The sequence below is a fragment of the Sinocyclocheilus anshuiensis genome, unplaced genomic scaffold (assembly GCF_001515605.1).
Source record: "Sinocyclocheilus anshuiensis isolate Anshui unplaced genomic scaffold, SAMN03320099.WGS_v1.1 scaffold801, whole genome shotgun sequence".
Classification (NCBI taxonomy): Eukaryota; Metazoa; Chordata; class Actinopteri; order Cypriniformes; family Cyprinidae; genus Sinocyclocheilus; species Sinocyclocheilus anshuiensis.
Window position 1 is genome coordinate 151997 of NW_015536541.1, and position 20338 is coordinate 172334.

At 37.1% G+C, this 20338-nt stretch overlaps 1 protein-coding gene across 1 annotated transcript in view; it reads left to right on the plus strand.

Moving 5' to 3' along the window:
- The window catches only part of LOC107697504 (dynamin-2-like), a 39474-nt gene that overhangs the window by 1640 nt on the left and 17496 nt on the right, over nt 1–20338 (plus strand). Inside the window, exons 3-15 of the mRNA XM_016498313.1 lie at nt 572–721; nt 1191–1394; nt 1491–1589; nt 2486–2646; nt 2779–2921; nt 3135–3270; nt 3376–3443; nt 4006–4144; nt 6109–6195; nt 6354–6424; nt 6517–6568; nt 11193–11306; nt 16981–17090. Of these exons, the coding sequence (XP_016353799.1) occupies nt 572–721; nt 1191–1394; nt 1491–1589; nt 2486–2646; nt 2779–2921; nt 3135–3270; nt 3376–3443; nt 4006–4144; nt 6109–6195; nt 6354–6424; nt 6517–6568; nt 11193–11306; nt 16981–17090 (1534 nt within the window). The remainder of the gene's footprint in view (nt 1–571; nt 722–1190; nt 1395–1490; nt 1590–2485; nt 2647–2778; nt 2922–3134; nt 3271–3375; nt 3444–4005; nt 4145–6108; nt 6196–6353; nt 6425–6516; nt 6569–11192; nt 11307–16980; nt 17091–20338) is intronic.

Genomic DNA, 20338 nt, shown 5'->3' on the forward strand with positions numbered 1-20338 from the left:
AAAAATATATATATATATATATATATATATATATATATATATTTACAATAATGCATGTCATTGACTTCTATCCATTATACTCAAAACCTGTTTATATAGAGACGCTGTTGGTGTAGTAACAGATTGAGGAGTCTGTATAGTTCAAATAGTCACAAAATACGCAAAGAAAAAAAAACACCTTGCATACCTAGATATCTTGTATTCTTTAATGGATATTTAAGGACTAATCATATAAAAAGTTGGTAATCCAATATTACACATAAAACTTTAAAATCGTTAACTTTTTCTATTTGATTTTAGTCAATCAAATCCCTTTTGGTAATAATATTCTGCACAGGTTAGTTTTATAAACCAACTAACCCATCCGATATCATGTGGCATATGGATTATGTACACTGAACACTAGAGGCCAGTGTCTCCTGTGTTAAGATTAGAATCAGTCAGTGTATGGAGAGTGGAGAATTGTCAGATCTTTGAAATTCATGAATTACAAACGGTTGAGTTGTCAGTTCCCCTAAGGCGCTATCGTCTTCTGCTCTCTCTAATTCATACTTTCCATTCTCCATCGCAGAGCATGCCGAGTTTCTGCACTGTAAAGGAAAGAAGTTTACAGACTTTGATGCTGTCCGACGGGAGATCGAAGCAGAGACAGACAGAGTCACGGGAACAAATAAGGGCATATCCTCCATTCCCATCAACCTTCGTATCTGCTCTCCAAATGGTATTATTGTCAGAAAACAAGTGATTCATTTATGTACATTAATGCTCACAAAGGCTGCATTCATCATTTTATTATTATTTCTTGTGATGTCAAAGTTGAATTTTCAGCAGCTGATTCGATGCTTAAGAAACATTTCTTATTAATGGAAATATTGCTTATGCTTAATATTTTTGTTTAAACCATTATCTTTTTTGAAGGATACTTTGATGAAAAGAAAGTTACAAGAAAGAAATCTTTTGGAACATTATAAATGTTTTTTTCTGCAACTTTTGCTCAATTTAGTGTGTTCTTACTGATTTCTTAAAAAAGCTAAAAACAAAACATATAAATGATAGTGAAGGTGTATTTGCTCTCCTTTTTATGGTGTTAATGCCTCAGAGAGATCTCATTTAGATTTTTTCCCCCTTTCTATAAGTATCTCTGACCAAATATTTGTGTCTGTCTTTGTTTTTCTCTTTTCTTTCTGTAGTTTTGAACCTCTCACTGATAGATCTTCCAGGCATAACTAAAGTACCAGTGGGAGATCAGCCCCCTGACATTGAATACCAGATCAGAGACATGATCATGCAGTTCATCTGCAGAGAGAATTGTCTCATCCTGGCTGTCACACCCGCTAACATGGATCTGGCTAACTCTGATGCTCTTAAACTGGCCAAAGATGTGGATCCACAGGGTGAGTGTTCAGTTATATCCCCTCTTGGCAAACTGACATCATCATAATGTCTTTCCTTATTGTTTTTCACCCTGTTCTCCTTGATCTTCCTTTAAGGCCATCGCACCATCGGTGTGATCACTAAGCTGGATCTGATGGACAAGGGCACAAATGTCAGGGACGTGCTGGAGAACAGGTTACTGCCACTACGCAGAGGTACAGCGCACATGTAGAAATGTGCTGTCAGCAGAGGCCCAATGCAGTTTGGTCTAAGACCTGGGCCACTGCCAAGCAAGTCTGCTGCAGGCTATAGTGGCTAAAACTGGGCCAGGTGCAGAATCTTCATGCTTCCTGTTGCTGCCTTAATGCATTAGACACACAGAAGTCCAGCCGTGGAGAAGGGTTAAGACACTCTAGAAATCTTATTCCTCATTTATACAGATCACATACAGATTTACTTCTAGTTGTAGGACATTGACTTTTCACAGTTAGGAGCTGAATGTCCTTCAGGTATCCCATTCTTTTTAACCAATGAATTTACATGACTTTTCTAGTCTTTTATGATTTACTGGAGAAGGTTTAAGGATAAGGAATACGATCGTAATGTTTATCTGTTTTAAAGATTGTTTTGTCTAAATCTTCATGTTAAATCATTTTAAGTCATCTTGAGGCCAACTTGGAAGATTGCCGAGGCCCCCTAGTGGACTCCAGCCCCCTGGTTGAGAACCACTGCGGCTAGTGTAAACAAAATGCGATAATGGTAAAAAATGTGACAGAAACGTACAAATTATTATGTTTAAAAGAAGAAATGTCACAAGATAATAGGATTGAAAAAAGTGCAGGGACAAATTCTAAAATTCAAAAGCATTTTTAATTTCATTAAAGCAACATTTATATTCAATATTTTTTATTCTTTGCATCCTAGTTAAATGTCATGGTACTTGTAAATTGGCTGGTAATGCCAAAGAAATATTTAAAAATATTAAAGCAACTATGTAAGTTTGTACACCCTACTTCTAATAAGGCTTCATTATAAAACAAAGAATATATCTGAATAAAGAGACATTTTCCCCTCTACTCTATTTATTTCTGTCTCCCTGTTGTGACTACAGGTTATGTTGGTGTGGTAAACCGTAGTCAGAAGGACATTGAGGGAAAAAAGGACATCAGTGCAGCTCTGGCTGCAGAAAGACGGTTCTTCAAGTCACATCCTGCATATAGACATATGGCAGACTGCATGGGCACTCTGTACTTACAGAGGCTCCTAAACCAGGTGACGAGAATGATACTACACAGAATATGTCTGAAATACATAGTAGCGCACAGATTAAAAATGGAAAATTATACTTTGAATCGTATTTCTTCACTTTTTTTTTAATTCCTAAACCCCTCTCCATCTCCCTAGCAACTTACCAACCACATTCGTGACACATTACCAGCATTACGCAGTAGACTACAGGGTCAGCTTCTGTCACTGGATAAAGAGGCAGAGGAGTACAAGTGTTTGAACTCAGATGACCCCTCACGAAAGACCAAGGCCTTAATGCAGTGGGTTCACACACACATAAACTCGCTCTAATTCAGAGAGTAAATAAACATGCACAGAAAAACACAAACAAACATGGACACAAACACGCTAGTCTTTATCTTATTGCAATAAACAAGACCTTTGTTTACAGCCTAAACAACAAACACATTGCAGATAAGATCAGAACTGAAGATGCCACACACACAAACACATAATGTTGCTTTGTTGTCCAGGCTGATACAGCACTTTGGGCTAGATTTTGAGAAGCGGATCGAGGGATCTGGGGATCAGGTGGACACAGTGGAGCTTTCAGGAGGAGCCAAAATCAACCGCATCTTTCATGAACGTTTTCCCTTTGAGCTGGTTAAGGTGATTTGTTAAAGATGAATTGATCATTCTTATTTACTTAAATGCCATTCAGAGCTTGGAAATCAGAGCTAATGCTGATTTCCTGTTCACATTCTGCTACATCAGATGGAGTTTGATGAGAAAGAATTACGAAGGGAGATCAGTTACGCCATCAAAAATATCCATGGCATCAGGTACATGTCACAAATATTTATCAGCTGATTTAAAAGGGCACTCAGTCACTTTCTGTTTTCACTGTGTTGGCCGTTATGGCAGTCGTCTTAAAAAGAAGTTCACCCAAAAATGAAAATTCTACTCATCCCCAAACCTGTATGAATTTCTTTCACTGTTGAATACAAAAGAAGATATTTTGAAGAATATTGGTAACCAAACAGTTGACGATAGCCATTGAAATCCGAAGTATGGAAAAAAATACTATGGAAGTCAGTGGTTACCTTCAACTGTTTGGTTACCAACATTCTTCAAAATATCTTCTTTTGTGTTCGGCGAAAGAAAGAAACACATACAGGTGGAAGAAGAGAGTGAATGATGATAGATTTTTTTATTTTTTTTTGGGTGAACTATGCCTTTAAACTGTTTGCCAATCTTATAAGAATATACAATTTATATTTTCATACAGAGAGCTTCTCTGTATGTCTTCCTCTACTTCGTCTTCTCTTTCTTTTTACTACAAAATATATTCAGCTTAGATGTTAACTCCCTGTACTTCATTTTCTCTCTGCTCTTGCTGTCCAGGACAGGCCTGTTCACACCCGATATGGCCTTTGAAGCCATAGTGAAGAAGCAGATTGTGAAGCTTAAAGTACCATGTCTCAAGTGTGTAGACATGGTGATTCAGGAGCTCATCAACACAGTACAACAGTGTACCAACAAGGTACAACATTCTCTTAAACATAATTTTATGAGTGAATGGACATAGACATACATCAAAGTCAAAGAGTATAATATAATGCTAAAAAAAGTATATAATATGTTTTCATTAAAGTCGATGTGATCTTATTTTACTTTAAAAGTTAGCTAAAACAATCTTTAAATAGCATTTTGGCTATTGGTTAACATTTTCCAATAGTTTGCACAACCCAAATGATATCAGGGGGAAAGGAAAGTCATTAAAAGTTATTACATTTTGATAAAAGATCACCGAGACAAAATAGTTTAAATCTATACTAAATGTAATTAGCTGAACTGAGTGCTTTTTTGACCCATTTAAATTAGACTTAAATACATCTTATATATAATTTCATAATTCCATTTTCTTTTAAATATAGTTAAAGTGTACTGCCGAATGCACTGAAGCATTTATGGTTAACTAAAATATACTGTACCATCATTTCTGTTGAAACTGATTTCTGTTGTAATTACGCATTTATAATGATGAAGTTGCAATGTAGTACATTTAAAATATATTAACTTTAAATGTAATATTGAATAACACACTGCAGTTAAAATTATAATCAAGTACTTAACACGTGTTTAAGTATGTTAGTCAACACATCAAAATGAGTGTACCTTAAAGCACAACAAAAGATTATTAAAACATAGGCCTGGTTTCACAGACAGGGATTAGATTAAGCCATAGTTCAATTAGGACATTTTAGTAGTTTTTTAAAATGTCCTTTAGAAAAAAAAAAAAAAACATTACTGATGTGCATAAAACAATCGCACTGACATATTTTAAGATATGTTAAAACAGCTCAGACATGCATTTTAGTCTGGGACTAGGCTTAAGCCTCATCTGTGAAACTGGGGGATAATGATTTAAAATGTACTTTAAAGTAAGTGTACTTAAATGTAAGAAACAGTCATAAAAGTGTACTCTGTGTACACTGACCTTTTATTTCATTAATATTGCATTATCTTACATTATCAGTTTTTAAACAAACACTTTAAAAGGGACATTGGATGCCCATTTTCCACAAGTTGGTATATGATTCTTTAGGGTCTTCATGAAATGTCTGTAACATACTTTGGTTAAAATTCCTCAATGGTTGTGTAAAACAACACCCTTTTTTACCTTGTCAAAAACAGCTCTGATCACAGCGACCCGTTTCCGTGCATGTCTCTTTAAACGATAATGAGCTTTGCTCACCCCGCCCCTCTCTTCCGTGGAAGAGGAAATAATCATAAGAAATATAAAGTGTGGGACTTACTTCTTCTGGAGGTGCAGCTGAATCATGGACAGTGGTCACTGATCCATCCTTGAATTTGAACTTTTTAGCAAAACCTGCCTTGAATTGTCCCTCATTCAGAAAGCAGTCTGGAGTAAAATGATTTGCACAAACATAAACGCATTTAGGTAGATCGGGAGGCGCATTCCCTTAAAAAACAAAAGTAATCCACTGTGTCTTCTAGTGATGGGAAGTTCGGATCATTTTACCGACTCGGACCTTTAACTCGTTCTTCCCGAGTCACATTAAAGATTCGTTCAAAATGAACGAATCGTTCAAGAACGACCCAACACTAGCGTCTTCAGTGCTCAGATGTCAGGAGTAAATGACGACTGCTTTGTTCATTATTATGTCTAACAACAAAACACCTCAATCGCTTAGGAGCCATTCTTGTCAACACCTGCTCCGGTGTCGAAACAATGGTGGACCAAGTAAAAGTGAATTTTGCATCCGATGTCCCCTTTAAGTACTTTAGATACTACAAGATTTTAAGTACAATAGTGCACATTCAAAACAATTAAGTGCACTTCTTTTTCAAGGCACAAAAGTAATTAAAAAGGGACAAAAAGACAAGGAACTTGAATTAAGAAAGTAATGTGGTAATGTTTTTACCACATTACGTATGTTATGTTTTTTTCTATTTGAACTTTTTTTTTTCTCTTGTCCACAGTTAGAGTCCTTTCCAAAACTACGGGAGGAGACGGAGAGGATAGTGACCACACACATTCGGGAACGAGAGAGTCAAGCCAAAGACCAGGTCAGACCAACAGCTACACACAATCTTTCAAATGAATCGCTCTTTTTTTAGGGAGGGTTTAGTTATGGTTGAAAAGAACTTTATTAGCAGTTTGATTACAAATTATTGATTTATGTTGTATCTTGTTGTGCATATTCATGTCTTTGTTCACTGAACAGGTTTTACTCTCACTAGAGATTCAGCTCTCTTACATCAACACAAACCATGAAGATTTTATTGGGTTTGCAAAGTAAGTTTTTAACAACAAATGACTGGCATAAATAAAACACGTTTAAGAACATGACATGAACAATTTCCCCCCATTTACACATTTCCTTTCAGCGCTCAACAGAAAACCAATCAAACGAGTAAGAAGCCTTCGGCAGGGAACCAGGTGAGTCACAGTGTTTTATGAGCTGATGATATGAACCTGGTATATATCAGAAAGCATCACCTAGCAAGTCTTTTCTGGAAGGAAGTCTCTTTTCTGCTCAAGCTCTCTTGCTCTTTTGGTCACCTGTCTCACATCAGATAATACGTGGCTTATGTGTATCTCTAACATTTTTTCATATTAATCTTGCTCTTGATGGCTTGCGTTTTCACTACAAGTGCTGTAAATTAATATTAATTATTTCTCTCTCTTTGATGGCTGTTTTTTGCCCCCATTCTATCGATTTTCAATGTTTAGCATTGGAGTTTGATCATTGTAACTGATGAAATGGGCTCTTAGCAATTATTAAAAGCCCTAAGCCTAGTAAGAGCTCAAAAATAGCTGCCCACATTTAGTGGCCTGTATTTCTCATTCTTTATCTCCATTTGACTGTACAGTTTTTGAGTGGCTTACAAATGTATTGCATTTCTTCTAATACATGACAAGCAAGAAAAGTTCTAAGGAGAAGAATTTATTGAAGGTGGATGTGTAGCGCACACATGGCCGGCACAAAGGGGGGGCATTCGCAGACCTTGCCCCCCCCAACCGAGTTTCTGTGCCCCCTTCCCCTCCTCTCTGCTGAATGTGATCGATTTCGAAAGTGAAAGTGAAAGCATAAAAAACAGCATGCATACGAAAGCGATTGCACGCTGTCGTGAGCGGCAGCAACTGCACATGATTGCAGATTGCACGCTTCCCTCCAATGGAGGATCTGCATGGGGAAATCTTTGCCCTTACACAAAATTGCCAGTTGCATGGATTCCTATTGAAATGACTGCTAAATAATGGTAAATGTTACCGCACATTTAAAGCCCTAATTGTAGTGCTTCACAGGGTTTTGAAAGGTTTATATTAGGGGTGTCCATACCTGTTCCTGCAAGGCCACTATCCTGCAGAGTTTAGCTCCAACCCTACTTAAACACAACTGATTCAGCTAATCAAGCTCTTCAGACTTCAGACAGGCAAGTGTTTTGGAGCTGGTTGGAGCTAAATTCTGCAGGAGACTCTGAATGGCATTTTATTTTCCTACTGCTGCACCGTTGAGGTGATCTTAATGGGTCTAAGGTCAAACATTTCAGTCTATTCTGTGTGAGTTGCTCTTTCCTAGCTTCAGTGTCCATTTTAAAGGCATTTTTCAGGTTCAGTCATTTAAACAATTCAAGCCTATTTAAATTAATCTCTAGGTACACTACCATTGAAATGTTTGGGGTGAGTAATTCTGAAAGAACTGTTAAATTGTAAGAATATTTATTCTTATTATTATTATTAGTAGTAGTATTGTTTTTACCATATTTTAAAATCATTCTTACCAACCCACAACTTCTGAATGGTAGTGTATGTCAAAAAATGCATGTACTGTAATATACTGTACTATGCACTTATAATGGCAGTCTATAAAGCAACTGGAATGTTAAATGTTAAAATATACAGTTTCTGTAAAAACCACTACTAAAATGAGGATTTAGATAACCTTGCAACTCAGAAAAAAACATTTTTGCTTCATTTTAATTACACATGCATGACTATAAACATGTTTTCTCTCTGTTTTTAAACATTGAGGGAGTGAAAATTATTTTTTAGTTGTAATAGAGCTGGACTAGTATTGAACCTGGAGCGCTCCTGAAATTGCTGATCTATGTTCATATCTCTTACACTGTGCACTGTGCTACATGTGTGCTGTTTGCTGTACATGTCTAATCTTTTCAATCTTCTATTGCTTAGAAAACGATTTAGTATTTGTAGTGTTGGTGATATAGTAACATTTCACAAAGTTGAAGGAATAAATGTGGAGTGGCTGCGTGCCAGGAGAGATGCCCATGCTCACTGGTGCCTCCTTAATGGTTTTATTCTCTCCTCTCTGCTGATGTTTTAGGGTGCTGCCCCTCCTCCATCCAGTCAAATTGTACGAGTCCAGTGTCTGTAAGCCTTACCTACTGTCTACCAGCGTCGCATAGTTTTTGTGTTTGTGTCTATGTATGCCAGAATGCCTTTATGCCTCTGAACACAGCGAAATCACATCTTCCTCTTTCCTGCTTTATTTTCCACCCTTTGTCTGGTGCTGCTGTCACATAAATCAAAGACATTCTGGGACTCAGAAATTCAGATTTTTATGACTCCTGCTAAAACACTCCCTGAACGTTGTTATACAGTGTGTTTTTCATGCACTACACTTCCCTAAAGACTACTCAATCAGATACACAACAGTCCAAAACATGACTCATTTGACCTTTGAACTCTTAGTCCTGATTTGCCCAGCGGTGTTTTTTAAATTAAAAAAACTTAAAGAAAACCTAAACCATATCCTAAAACTTTACTCTATTAATTACCTGCTTCATTTATCCTCCTGTTCATAAATTTGAATCACTGTGCTTTAATTCTGTTCTTATAATGTACTGTCTGTGAATGAACCTCCTTATAGTTTGCAGCCGTGTAAGTACATGAGTAAACAGAGTCGTGTGTATGTGGGCTCTAATGTTAAAGGGGTCATGAACTGCCCTTTTTTTATTATTTTGTACTTTTCTCTGAGGTCCACTTATAATGTTATAAGGATTTTTACATAAAAAACATCATAATTTAGAAGTAATAGGCTATTTACTGTCCTTTTTTTCTCCTCATCAGAACGCTCTGTTTGAATAGGCGTGGCGGATACTGTCCTGTTTTTCTCCTCATCAGAACGCTCTGTTTGAATAGGCGTGGCGGATTGTAGACTCGGAAGTAAACGCCCACTGCTATGATGCTATGGCTAACAGTTGTATATGTTTGACAGCCTACATCCTTCACAGATGGACGCTGCTGCGATTTAGGTCAAAAACTCGGAAATACTCAGTACATATCAAACTATCTGTAATAACAGACAAAGCAATAGTCACCAGCACATAATAAAAACAGTTACACACACTTGTGTGGTGCGACATTACTGTCGGATCCAATATAGTCGGCACAGCATCGTCTTTTAGATTCAATCTCTATGAAAATCCTGCATCGAATTGTGCTTTGTTTGTAACTGAATCCATGGTAAAATGAAGTGAACAAAGGACCAAGTTCGTACTGACGTGGCCTGGATCTTCATTAAAAATCTCTTAATTAAAAAGTTAATCCACTCTTTCCTAATGTTGGGATCAGAAGGAAGGCAGTGCAAAGACTGTGTTTTTCCACAACTTGGAACTGCACGGCCTCTTGTTGTCTTTGGAGCCATCTTTATCGTTTGATTTTTGCATAGACCTGCGTTTGTTGGTGGGGCTAAACAGGCAGTGATGTAGAAGCAGGCGTTCATCTTCTGCAGAGGCTGTGTTTAGCCACACTATTATGTCATAAAGTGGCACATTCCACAACCTATCGTTTTGGCAGATTGGCTTCAATATAAGCTGTTTTTAGATGAACAAAAAAGTTTTGAGTTAAGCTGTTTTTAGACTAACGAGAAAGTTTTGAGTTCTGAAACTCACAGGATGTTTTTAAAGTACAATGACCTCATATCTGTCAAAAGATCAAGGGGATTTTGATTTCTCAGTTCATGACCCCTTTAAATCTATTCATTCTCATTTAAGCATGACTTTAAGGCCTGGAGATAGAGCATTCATCACTTGGTATTTGGCAGCTGCTAAATGGTCTGCTTAGTAGCTTTAAAAACCGGTTGGAATCTCAAACTTCTCTTTGATCATAGTCCATTTGGCCTGTGTGTGTGTGTGTGTGTTTGTGTATGCGTGAGTGTGTGTTCACAATTTCTGATTTTGAACAAAATGGTGCAAGGTGCAAACTTGAGGTTGGTACAGTCACAAAATAAAGCAAATGTTTTTGTGTTTATTGTTTTTTTTGGAGGTTCGATTGGAACAGTAGGTGAATAAAAATGCATTGAAGAAGTTTTATTGTATATTATCAGAATATTGTATCCACTGACCATATGTATAATGGAGAAATTCACTATGGTTGTTTTCAGTTTCTTTTCTTTTCTTTTCTTTTTTTTTTTTACTTTTAAAGGTGAAATTAATCTGCAATTTTGAGAAGAAAAGTTCATTCTAATTACTAAACAACAACTGTTCATAAAGTTGTTAAACTGAATGAATGACACAGAGGATAAAACTCTGTTTTGACAGTCATAATCAGCTTAAATCAGCCAGAAAATGACTCATGTTTCCTACGGGATGTTTTGGACCTTTCCCCCTCCTCTCTTTGCCATTGCGGCCTTCTGTTTCCTTGTCTTTCTTCACCCCCACCCTCTCATTCCTCCATTTATCCTAAGTCTACTAGCTTTTATTATTGCTTTAGTTCTATCTATCTATCTATCTATCTATCTATCTATCTATCTATCTATCGTTCTATCGTTCTATCGTTCTATATATCTATCGTTTTATTGTTCTATCGTTTCTTCTATCGTTTGTTTGTTCTATCGTTCGTTCGTTCTATCATTCTATTCTATTGTTATCATTCATTCTATCTAATAAAAATGCCAAGTAAAACTTAGTACCTGCTTACAGATTTGACTACTTCTTAATTTCACCTTCATCTTTTTATTTCTTAAAGGACCAGAGAATCTCATCCTCTGCCTGTGTTTTTGAACCCAGACCTTTCACCTCTGACTTTTGCCCCTCAGGTGATTCTCAAGGGCTGGTTAACCATCAACAACATCAGTCTGATCAAGGGAGGGGCCAAGGAGTACTGGTTCATGCTCACCGCAGAGAGTCTGTCCTGGTTTAAAGATGATGAGGTGAGTAACTGAATTAGAGAATTAAATGTGCTCTTTCATTCATTTAATGAGTTTATGATCATGGGAAAATACATTTTTCAGTGCTCTGCTTAAAGTTCCCTGTCAGGTTGTGGAATTCATTGGCCGGTCTCTGTGTCAGTCACACTGTGTAGCCTGTCAGGCGGGCTGCCATCTGTCTGCCTGTCTGTGCCTGCTGTACAGGTGCAGGAAGTTCTGCACAGCAAGTGTAGACAGGCAGACAGACAACGCTCTCAGTCAATGGCAGCACAGCCTGCTTCTCCCGACCGGAAGCCGGAAGCAAAGGGGCAAGAGAGAGGACAAAAATAATGTGTTACTAAAATACAAACATGCATGCCCTCTAAATCTGTTGTAAACATTTCTATTCACATCATTGCATTTAACATACATTTTCATGCTCTTATGCCATTTAACAATTTTGTTAAGATAAATCAATGATTGTCTGCTGAGATTTAAAAATTATACAGAAAATTCATAATACTCTTAACCAAGACAGTAATTTAAATGCCGTAACTCATTGCTAGATTATAAAACTCTTTTCACTGATATTTCACTCTTTCATTTTTCATTTTGTTGAATCCCTCTTTTCCTCCTTTGCTTCTTATTTTACTTGCTCCCTTTTCCTGGTATACCCCCACCATCTCTCTCTGTCCATTGGGAATTAAGGCATTTGGTCTGGATAACCCTGACATAGCTGGAAGCCCACCAAGTCAAACTAACACACACACACACACACACACACACTCACACTCACAGACACACACGGATATTGATATACACAGAATCTTAAACACACACAGACGCAGACACACTTACGCTTACCAGTCGTCCTGACTGCCAAATGTATGCGAATATATAAGCAAACACTAATTTTAATGAATTCTGAAACTTGAAACCCCCTCAACACTTCAAATGGAGGAATTCGTATAAACACGAGTATATTTTTTTAAATGTCACACACCTTCAGGCTCAAAATATTCAGATGCAAATGCATATTAACTCTGAATTATAAACTCTATTGGTATTAAGATTAATATGTGTTTAAATGATTGGCTTCCTTTAAAATTAGCATTGAATTTTAGATGGGGTTTTAAATATTACTGGATTTAAGAGGTTGGCTGGCTTTGCAGTTCCTCATGTTCTGCAGAATCCATCATTGCAATCATTTCTTTTGAATATGAGCGTGTGCATGATCCCTCTGATTTTGCCTGGACTTTTCAATTCAAGAATTACATTTAAATTTGAAATTCAATTAAAAATATGAAAATTTGACTTCATATCACACTCTTTCCAATATGCCCATCTCTTTCCCTCTCTATCTTCTTTACTTTCTCTTCATTTCATTCTGTCTCTGTGGTTGGCAGTCTCACTGAGGCCATTCACATTCCTGGGTGGAAAATTGTAAGACTTTGTCCAAACACCATCCAGCCTCCTAGAGCCTGCCGAAAGAGAGACAGAAGAGAGGAGAGAGGAAGATATACAGCCCCTCACTCCTTGCAGCAGATCACATTGCAATTCTCACACATTCTATATGAGCATACACACATTCTTAAATTAAGCGGATCACTTCTTTACCCTTAAAGATGTTCAGATGTTCCCTTGCTTTCTCTAAATCTGTCCCAGTTCTGATGGCGTTCATAGGCCGAGACTGCTGGTTTGGGTTAATCAAGCACCCAACACTAAACAGACACACATTCCTGCAGTCTTCCCTCTCTTTCTTTCTGAGCCGAGCTGCATGAGGGAAAACAGATGACTTGTGCACCCCTCTGCTTCTGTTAGCATTCAGCATAATCACTTTCTTTTCACCTCTCGCCTGTGTCTTACGGCAAGTTAACATGCATGCATGAGACGATTATGCTGAGATCTGGACAAATCGCTACTCGAAACCTATGAAGGCCTTCTGCACATCTCAAGACAGTTCAACGGAAAACTAGCCAGACACCTGGAGCTTTTATATAAACCATATGCGTGCACAGTTCAGCCTGAGTACAAACGTGTTTACACATACACAGCATTAATGACTACTAGAACAGTTTTCTTGTAATATAGTTCAAATGCTAAGTTTAGCTACACATAATGTGGCTGATGTGACGTACATGTTTTGTGGACGATCATCTATTCAAAATTCAAGCTGTCAATCATCGCAGAACCTCTTCTGTGTCATTACCGCCAACTTTGAGTCCACAGAGACATGCAGTATCACCAACACTGGTGTAGATAAAAAACCAAACATAGCAGAGTCTGACTTTTCACCTACAGTCGTTGAGTTTGTGTGTGTTTTTGCTCGAGTTTGAGAGTTTGCGTCGGTTCTCCAGTGATGTAAGTCCATGCACAGTCTAACCAATGTGCAGACTACTGTACACCAGTATGATCCTGAACAGGTAGTCTGAACACTGGGATGACGGAGCAGGAGATAGTTCCAGCTCTCTATCTCACTCTCTTTATCTCTCTCTCTTTTCACCTCTTTTTCTTTATCTACTTCAATCACTCAGTCCAACCCTGCTGGCCTCGACCTTCACAGGAGGCGGTAGAAGATGCAAAATAAACAGGACAGAAATAGACTCCATTGCTTCTATCTCATTCTCAGTCGGGATAACGCCAATGTAGAGGACGGAGAGAGACGCTCCAGATGTCCATTTACCCGTTCTCGACTTTCTCAGTTCCATCTCATCACCGGCTGCTGTTTTTTCCCGTGTCGGTTTGCAGTATCCAGCCTTGACGTGGCACATTCGCTCCCACAGCCGCCTATCTGGCAGGACGTTCATGGAAGGCATAGCAAAAAAGAGGGAATGAGGAGTCAGAGAAGGACGGAGGGAGAGACGGAGAGAAAGAGAGAGAGAGAAGAGAGGGAGGGACCCCACTGGCCATATAAGGGTTGAATGGGACCCTTGGGGAATAAACTTTTGGAGTGGTCCGTTGTTTCTCAATTCCTCTCTTTCTTTCAATCTTTTGGTTCGACTCAATCCTATCCACTCCTGTCTTTCTCCCTCCGTCCTCTCTCAGTACTCCCAGCCATTCTCTGGACTACCCTGCCCAATCTCCCTCTCTTTCTATCTCGCTCCCTCACTAAAGCGGTACCAGATGTTGTATTCTTAACGCCAGCCTGTCATTTCTAACTTTTTTTTCAACCTCTAAAAAGTCAGGCAGGAAGTGGGCCCCTCTGGAATGAAAAAAGAGAGAAAATTTTTGAGGGGAGCAAAAAAGGAGGGGTGCAAGGAGTCAAGGAGGACAAGGAGAGATAGTGTAGTAGAAGTTTAAAGGAATAGTTTCCCGAAAAGTAAAAATTCTGTCATTGTTTGCTTACCCTCATTCTTACAAATCTGTATGCTGTTTTTTTTTTTTTTTGACTAATTGTTGCACAACTCTTGTCGCACATTAATAGTTTAAAGTGATCAGGGCCTGTCAAGCGACACAAAGGAACGTAAAAGTGCTCCATACAACTGTGCTCCATGAAAGTGTGCATTATTCCAAGTCTTGTAAAAACTTCTAAAGTTCTAAAACTCTAAATTTTTGTGAGAAAAAAAAACGTATATAAATAATGTGAAATATTATTACAATTTAAAATAACTATTTTCTATTTTAATAGATTTTAAAAAGTAATTTATTCCTGTGATGCAAAGCTGAATTTTCAGCATCATTACTCCAATCTTCAGTGTCACAAGATCCTTCAGAAATCATTCTAATATGCTGATTTGCTGCTCAACTAACATTTCTTTTTATCATACTTATTATATAGAAAACAGCATTTATTTGAAATAGAAATCTTTTGTAACATCATAAATTTATTTCACTTTTGATCAGTTGCATTATTGCTGAAGAAAAGTATACATTTCTTAAAATAAATCTGTCAATCTGACAACTGATAATGACTTGATAACTTAAATTTCAGTACTGTATTGCGTCAAAAATCATTCTGTATGGCTTCAGAAGACTTAAAACGTAGTGCACAAAATGCATGGACCACTTTTATGATATCTTTTTGTTCTTTTTGGTGCTTGTCAACTCTGGTAATGATTTTTCAAAAATGTTTACTTTGTGTTTGGAATGACATAAGGGTGTATATGATGATACATTTTTTTTGTACTGTTCCTTAAATTCAGAAAACAATCAGGTTTTTGAACATTGTTAGTTTGAACTGCAGAAAATACTCCCTACTCCCTGTCAGACTCAGTTACTGATAGCGGCATCATTCAACTCTCTCTTCCCCTTCTGTTTTTAATTTTTACTCTTTTTAGAGTGTTTCCCCTCACACTTTCATCCCTTGTTCTTCACTTTTTCTCCCACATCTCCGTTCCGTTATTTGCAATGTAATCCAAGCCGTTTCCTGAGACCCCAGCCCCTGCTGTACAGACAGAGGGAGGAGAGAGGTGGAGAGGGGGAGCTCTTTTTCTTTCTTTTTTTTTCCAGATGAAATGTTGTGTTTTAGAGCCTTGGTCCGAATAATGACTTCCACATGTGGGCCCTCACTCTCTATCTCTCAATTCCTCATTCTTTTTCCTTCTTTATTTCTCAATCCTTTACTCAAAGAGTGAAAACTTGTGGCATCTCTCATGCGCATGCTTTTTTGTTTTGTCCTGGGCCTGAAGCCATCCTGAGGATGATCACATGGATCTACAGTGGATTCTTTTTTTGTTGCTACGCTCTTGGCTTTCTTCCTCATAGTAATCTTCCCTAGTTCACACCATTTTAGAATCTGGTTAAAGAGATAGTTCAGCCAAAAATGAAAATTAATATAATTATTTAGTCGCCCTGATGTTGTTCCAAGCCTGTATAATTTTCTTTCTTTTGTGAAACACAAAGGAAGAATTTGCTGCCACTCTTTTCCAATCAATTGCAATGATCAGGGGTTGGAGCTTTCAAGCATCAAATGGATGCAAAACACATAAAAGTTTCATAATAGTGATCCATATAACTTGTGTGCTACTGTATGTTCCACTGTAGCCTTCTGGAGCCACAGTAAAAACTTAAACATCCAACCTTGTTCTCCTTTCCTCTTAAAATAAAGATTCTAAAAGGAGTTTTTGCATTAATGCAACAGAAGAACCATTTTGTGCAATAAAAATGTTCCATGGCCGTTAAAGGTTCCTCATGGAACCATCAAAGCCATCAATCTAAAGATTATGTATTTTAAGACCATCTGCATGTTCATGAGTTTACAAGAGATGTCTGATTCTGAACAAATAGTTATTTTGAATCAGATCTTTCAATTAATTGGTTGATCTGGTTCACAAAAGTTATCTGAATGATTTGTTCATGAATTGGACTGATCCAGTTCTTACGTTGAGTTCAACCGGTGACAGTTTTGAAGATGGAAATCTCCAGTCCCCATTCATTGTAATTGAATAAAGAAGAGCAACCAGTTTTAATCATTTCTTCTTTTGTGTTCCATGAAAGACAAACATCACAGGTTTAGGCCAATGAAAGGGTAAGTAAATGATCACAAAACTTTCCTTTTTGGGTAAACTATTCCTTTAACACTAATTTTGAGAAACTCCTAATACAGTTTGTTGACACTATACTAAATCTTATTACAATCTTTATTGGCTGTTTCTCAAAACTTTGCCATGTTTAAATGCTAAAAAAGGAACCCAGACATGCTGTCAAAGTAGGTAGTTCACGAAGACTTAAGATATCCATTGTCTGTCTCATTTTCTAGGAAAAAGAGAAGAAATACATGCTTCCTCTGGACAACCTGAAGGTACGAGACATAGAAAAAGGCTTCATGTCCAGCAAACATGTGTTTGCCATCTTTAACACAGAGCAGAGGTCAGTTATACCACCTAAACACACTTCAAAAGAGAAAATGTTTTTTCAGATAATGTTTTTTCAAATTTAAAATGATGTAAAGATCAAACACTCAGAGTACACACCATATGAAGTAGATTTATATTGTAGATGCAGCTAAAGAATTCAACCCTCTGAATGACCTGTGTGTGTGTGTGTGTGTGTGAGAAAGTGTGTGTTCTGAGAACTCAGCCATTAGCAAACATGCAAAAAAACAATCCAGTAAACAGTCTACACATATTACAACCAAATTTTATGGCTTTATTGTCCCATTGGGCGTTAAAAGGTTGGACACATTGTAAAGTCCCAAGCATCACTATTAATATTGTTCATAGGGTTAGTAATTTGGGGGAAAGAAAAGTCATTGTCTAGTGGATGATGAAATGAGTGAAAAATCCAATAGATTAGGAGAAACAACATCATAGCATGATGGAAATAGGAAATGTAGAAAAGTTATAATTTTAGAGGTATTTGATATTCCATTCTACGACATCTGGACTATTAATCAGTTAGATCTTTCTTCTCCTCTTTTAATATGTTTTTCTCTGCCACAACCAGGCTTTTTTCCTCTGTATGTTTTTATTCTCTGGTGCAATTTGTTTCCTGAGCTCCTGGCTACTTTCTAATATGGGGTGCATTCAGCTGCGATGAGTGCATTTTGTTAGTCACTTGGATTCTATTTGTGGATAGCCCACCCATGGTGTAATCTCATTGGTCCAAAATGTGTAATTTTTTTCCATGCTAAAATGCTTTTTCTTATCCCAGCTTAATTTTCAGAGATAACTACAAGTTATAAGTCTGGAGTAGGCAAGAGATTTAAATGCTTTTTAAAGAAGTCTCTTATGTTCACCAATGCTGCAATTTTTCGATCAGAAATACAGTTTATAAAAAAACAAATTTGTGAAATATTATTACAATTTAGAGTAACTATATTCTATTTGAATATACTGTATTATAAGATGTAATTTATTCTTATGATGGCAAAGCTGAATTTTCAGTTTTCAGTGTCGCATAATCAGTGTTGGGTGTAACGCATTACAGGTAACACGAGTTACATAATCAGATTACTTTTTGTCAAGTAACTAGTAAAGTAACGCATTACTTTTAAATTTACAATGAGATATCTGAGTTACTTTTTCAAATAATTGGTAGTGAGGTGCAGAGGCACTTCCTTCAGTCTGAGGCTGATTAATTTCACTTTTGGTGTGAAAGGGCCTTTACAGTTGCCAAAAATAAACTTGTGGGGTTTTTTTATATTAAAAACTAATAAGCAAGTCCAGCCCTGGTGACAAAAAGTAATGCTAAAGTAATGCATTACTTTTCATAAAGAGTTACTAAGTAATGCAGTTAGTTACATTCTTATGGAGTAACACAATATTGTAATGCATTACTTTTAAAAGTAACTTTCCCCAACACTGCATGATCCTTCAGAATCAATCTAATATGCTGATTTGGTGCTCAAGAAACATTTCTTATTATTATCACCGTTTAAAACAGTTGTGCTTCTTTTTTTTAGGATTCTTTGATTCTTTCAAAAGAAAAACATTTATTTGAAAAAGAATGTTTTGTATCATTATAAATGACTTTACTGTTATTTTAATGCATCCTTGCTGAATAAATTATTAATTTATTTTCTACTGACACCAAACTTTTGAACAGTAGTCAAAATAATTGTATTCTTTATGATAATTGTGTTTGACACTGTCAGAGGGCTCTGATTCACTGCAAAGGCAATTAATGCACTGTAAAAAAAATTCTGTAGTTTTTACAAAATAATTTGGGCAGCTGTGGTTGCCAGAATAATTTTGTAAAAAATACAGAAAAACTAAACACATTTACGGCCAAAAACTGTAAATTTTACAGTATAAAACTAATTTACAAACAAGAAAATTTGAATGTAAACCAGTAAATTCAACAATGCACACTGCTATTAAAATCTGTTTTGTACCTTTAACATACTGACAACCACCATAATAATGCAGGTGGTAAAAGAGAAAGCCACATGAAGAATCAAAGCTCATCACAAGTAGCTTCGCCACAAGCAGAAGTATATACTAATATATAGAAGGTGCACAGAGTCATTCATGCAAACACAAAACACCATCATGGTAACACACATGATACTTAAATAATGCATTAAACTTTCATTAAACAACAGATTATGTAACATAAAGCCCAAATATACATAAATAATAACAAAAACTATTAAAAAAACATGATTATTTAAACAAAATACTTTCAAATGTGGAGTGTCATGCAGGGAATTCTGGGAATATCAGTTTACAGTTTTTGACTGTAAATTATACATTGATCTGTTATTTTTACTTCTAAAAACTGTAAAATTAACAGCATTTTACTGTAAAATTACATGAAATGTCTGGTTAGATATTTTACAGTTTTTCCCTGTATATAGTACGGGAACTTACTGTTAACCTATTAACAGTTTTTTCCGTAGCGTTTTTACAAAATGTTACAGTTAAAATTACACTTATTTTTTACAGTGTGGGCCATCAGTAAGCATGTCACACTAACTGATCCAAGACTGTCGATTTTGCCTTGCAATGAAAGAAATCTTGTCTCATAGGGCAAAATTGTAGCCAAAATTGTCTCAAGGAGAGTGCAGTGGAGTCACATCTGGCGGTCACAGCACACACACACTTACACACACATCCACATGCCCTTCTACAGGGACATATAACTCCATTTCACATGCACTCATTTATATTTTCTAACATAAACACACTCTACCTTCACATTAATACTTCACAGAGAGCGCAACAGGAACAGGGGGCGCAGTAGGACACACTTCTGGCACATTCCTGGCCAGTCTCTACTTCAGTGTCCCTCCCTGCTCTCTTTTTCTCTCCGTCTCTGACATTCTGTCTCTAGAAGCGCAGCGTCTTTCGATTTCAAGTGCGGGTGTGTCTGGGATTGATTAGCTGCTTAATTGGAGAGATGCTGGTATGCTGCGGTGAACACACACACACACACACACACACACACACACAGCTTTGACAGTGAGAGAAGCATGGCAGACTATTGTAAACACACCCAAGGCTGCACTACAATCAATCAGATGCTCTCACACACTCCACACACACACACACACACACACACACACACACACACACACACACACACACACACCCACCACTCCAACCATCCACACAATAATCTTTAATAAAGTTCGGAAAGGTTGAAGCGAATTACAAGGACATTCGCGCGCTTCA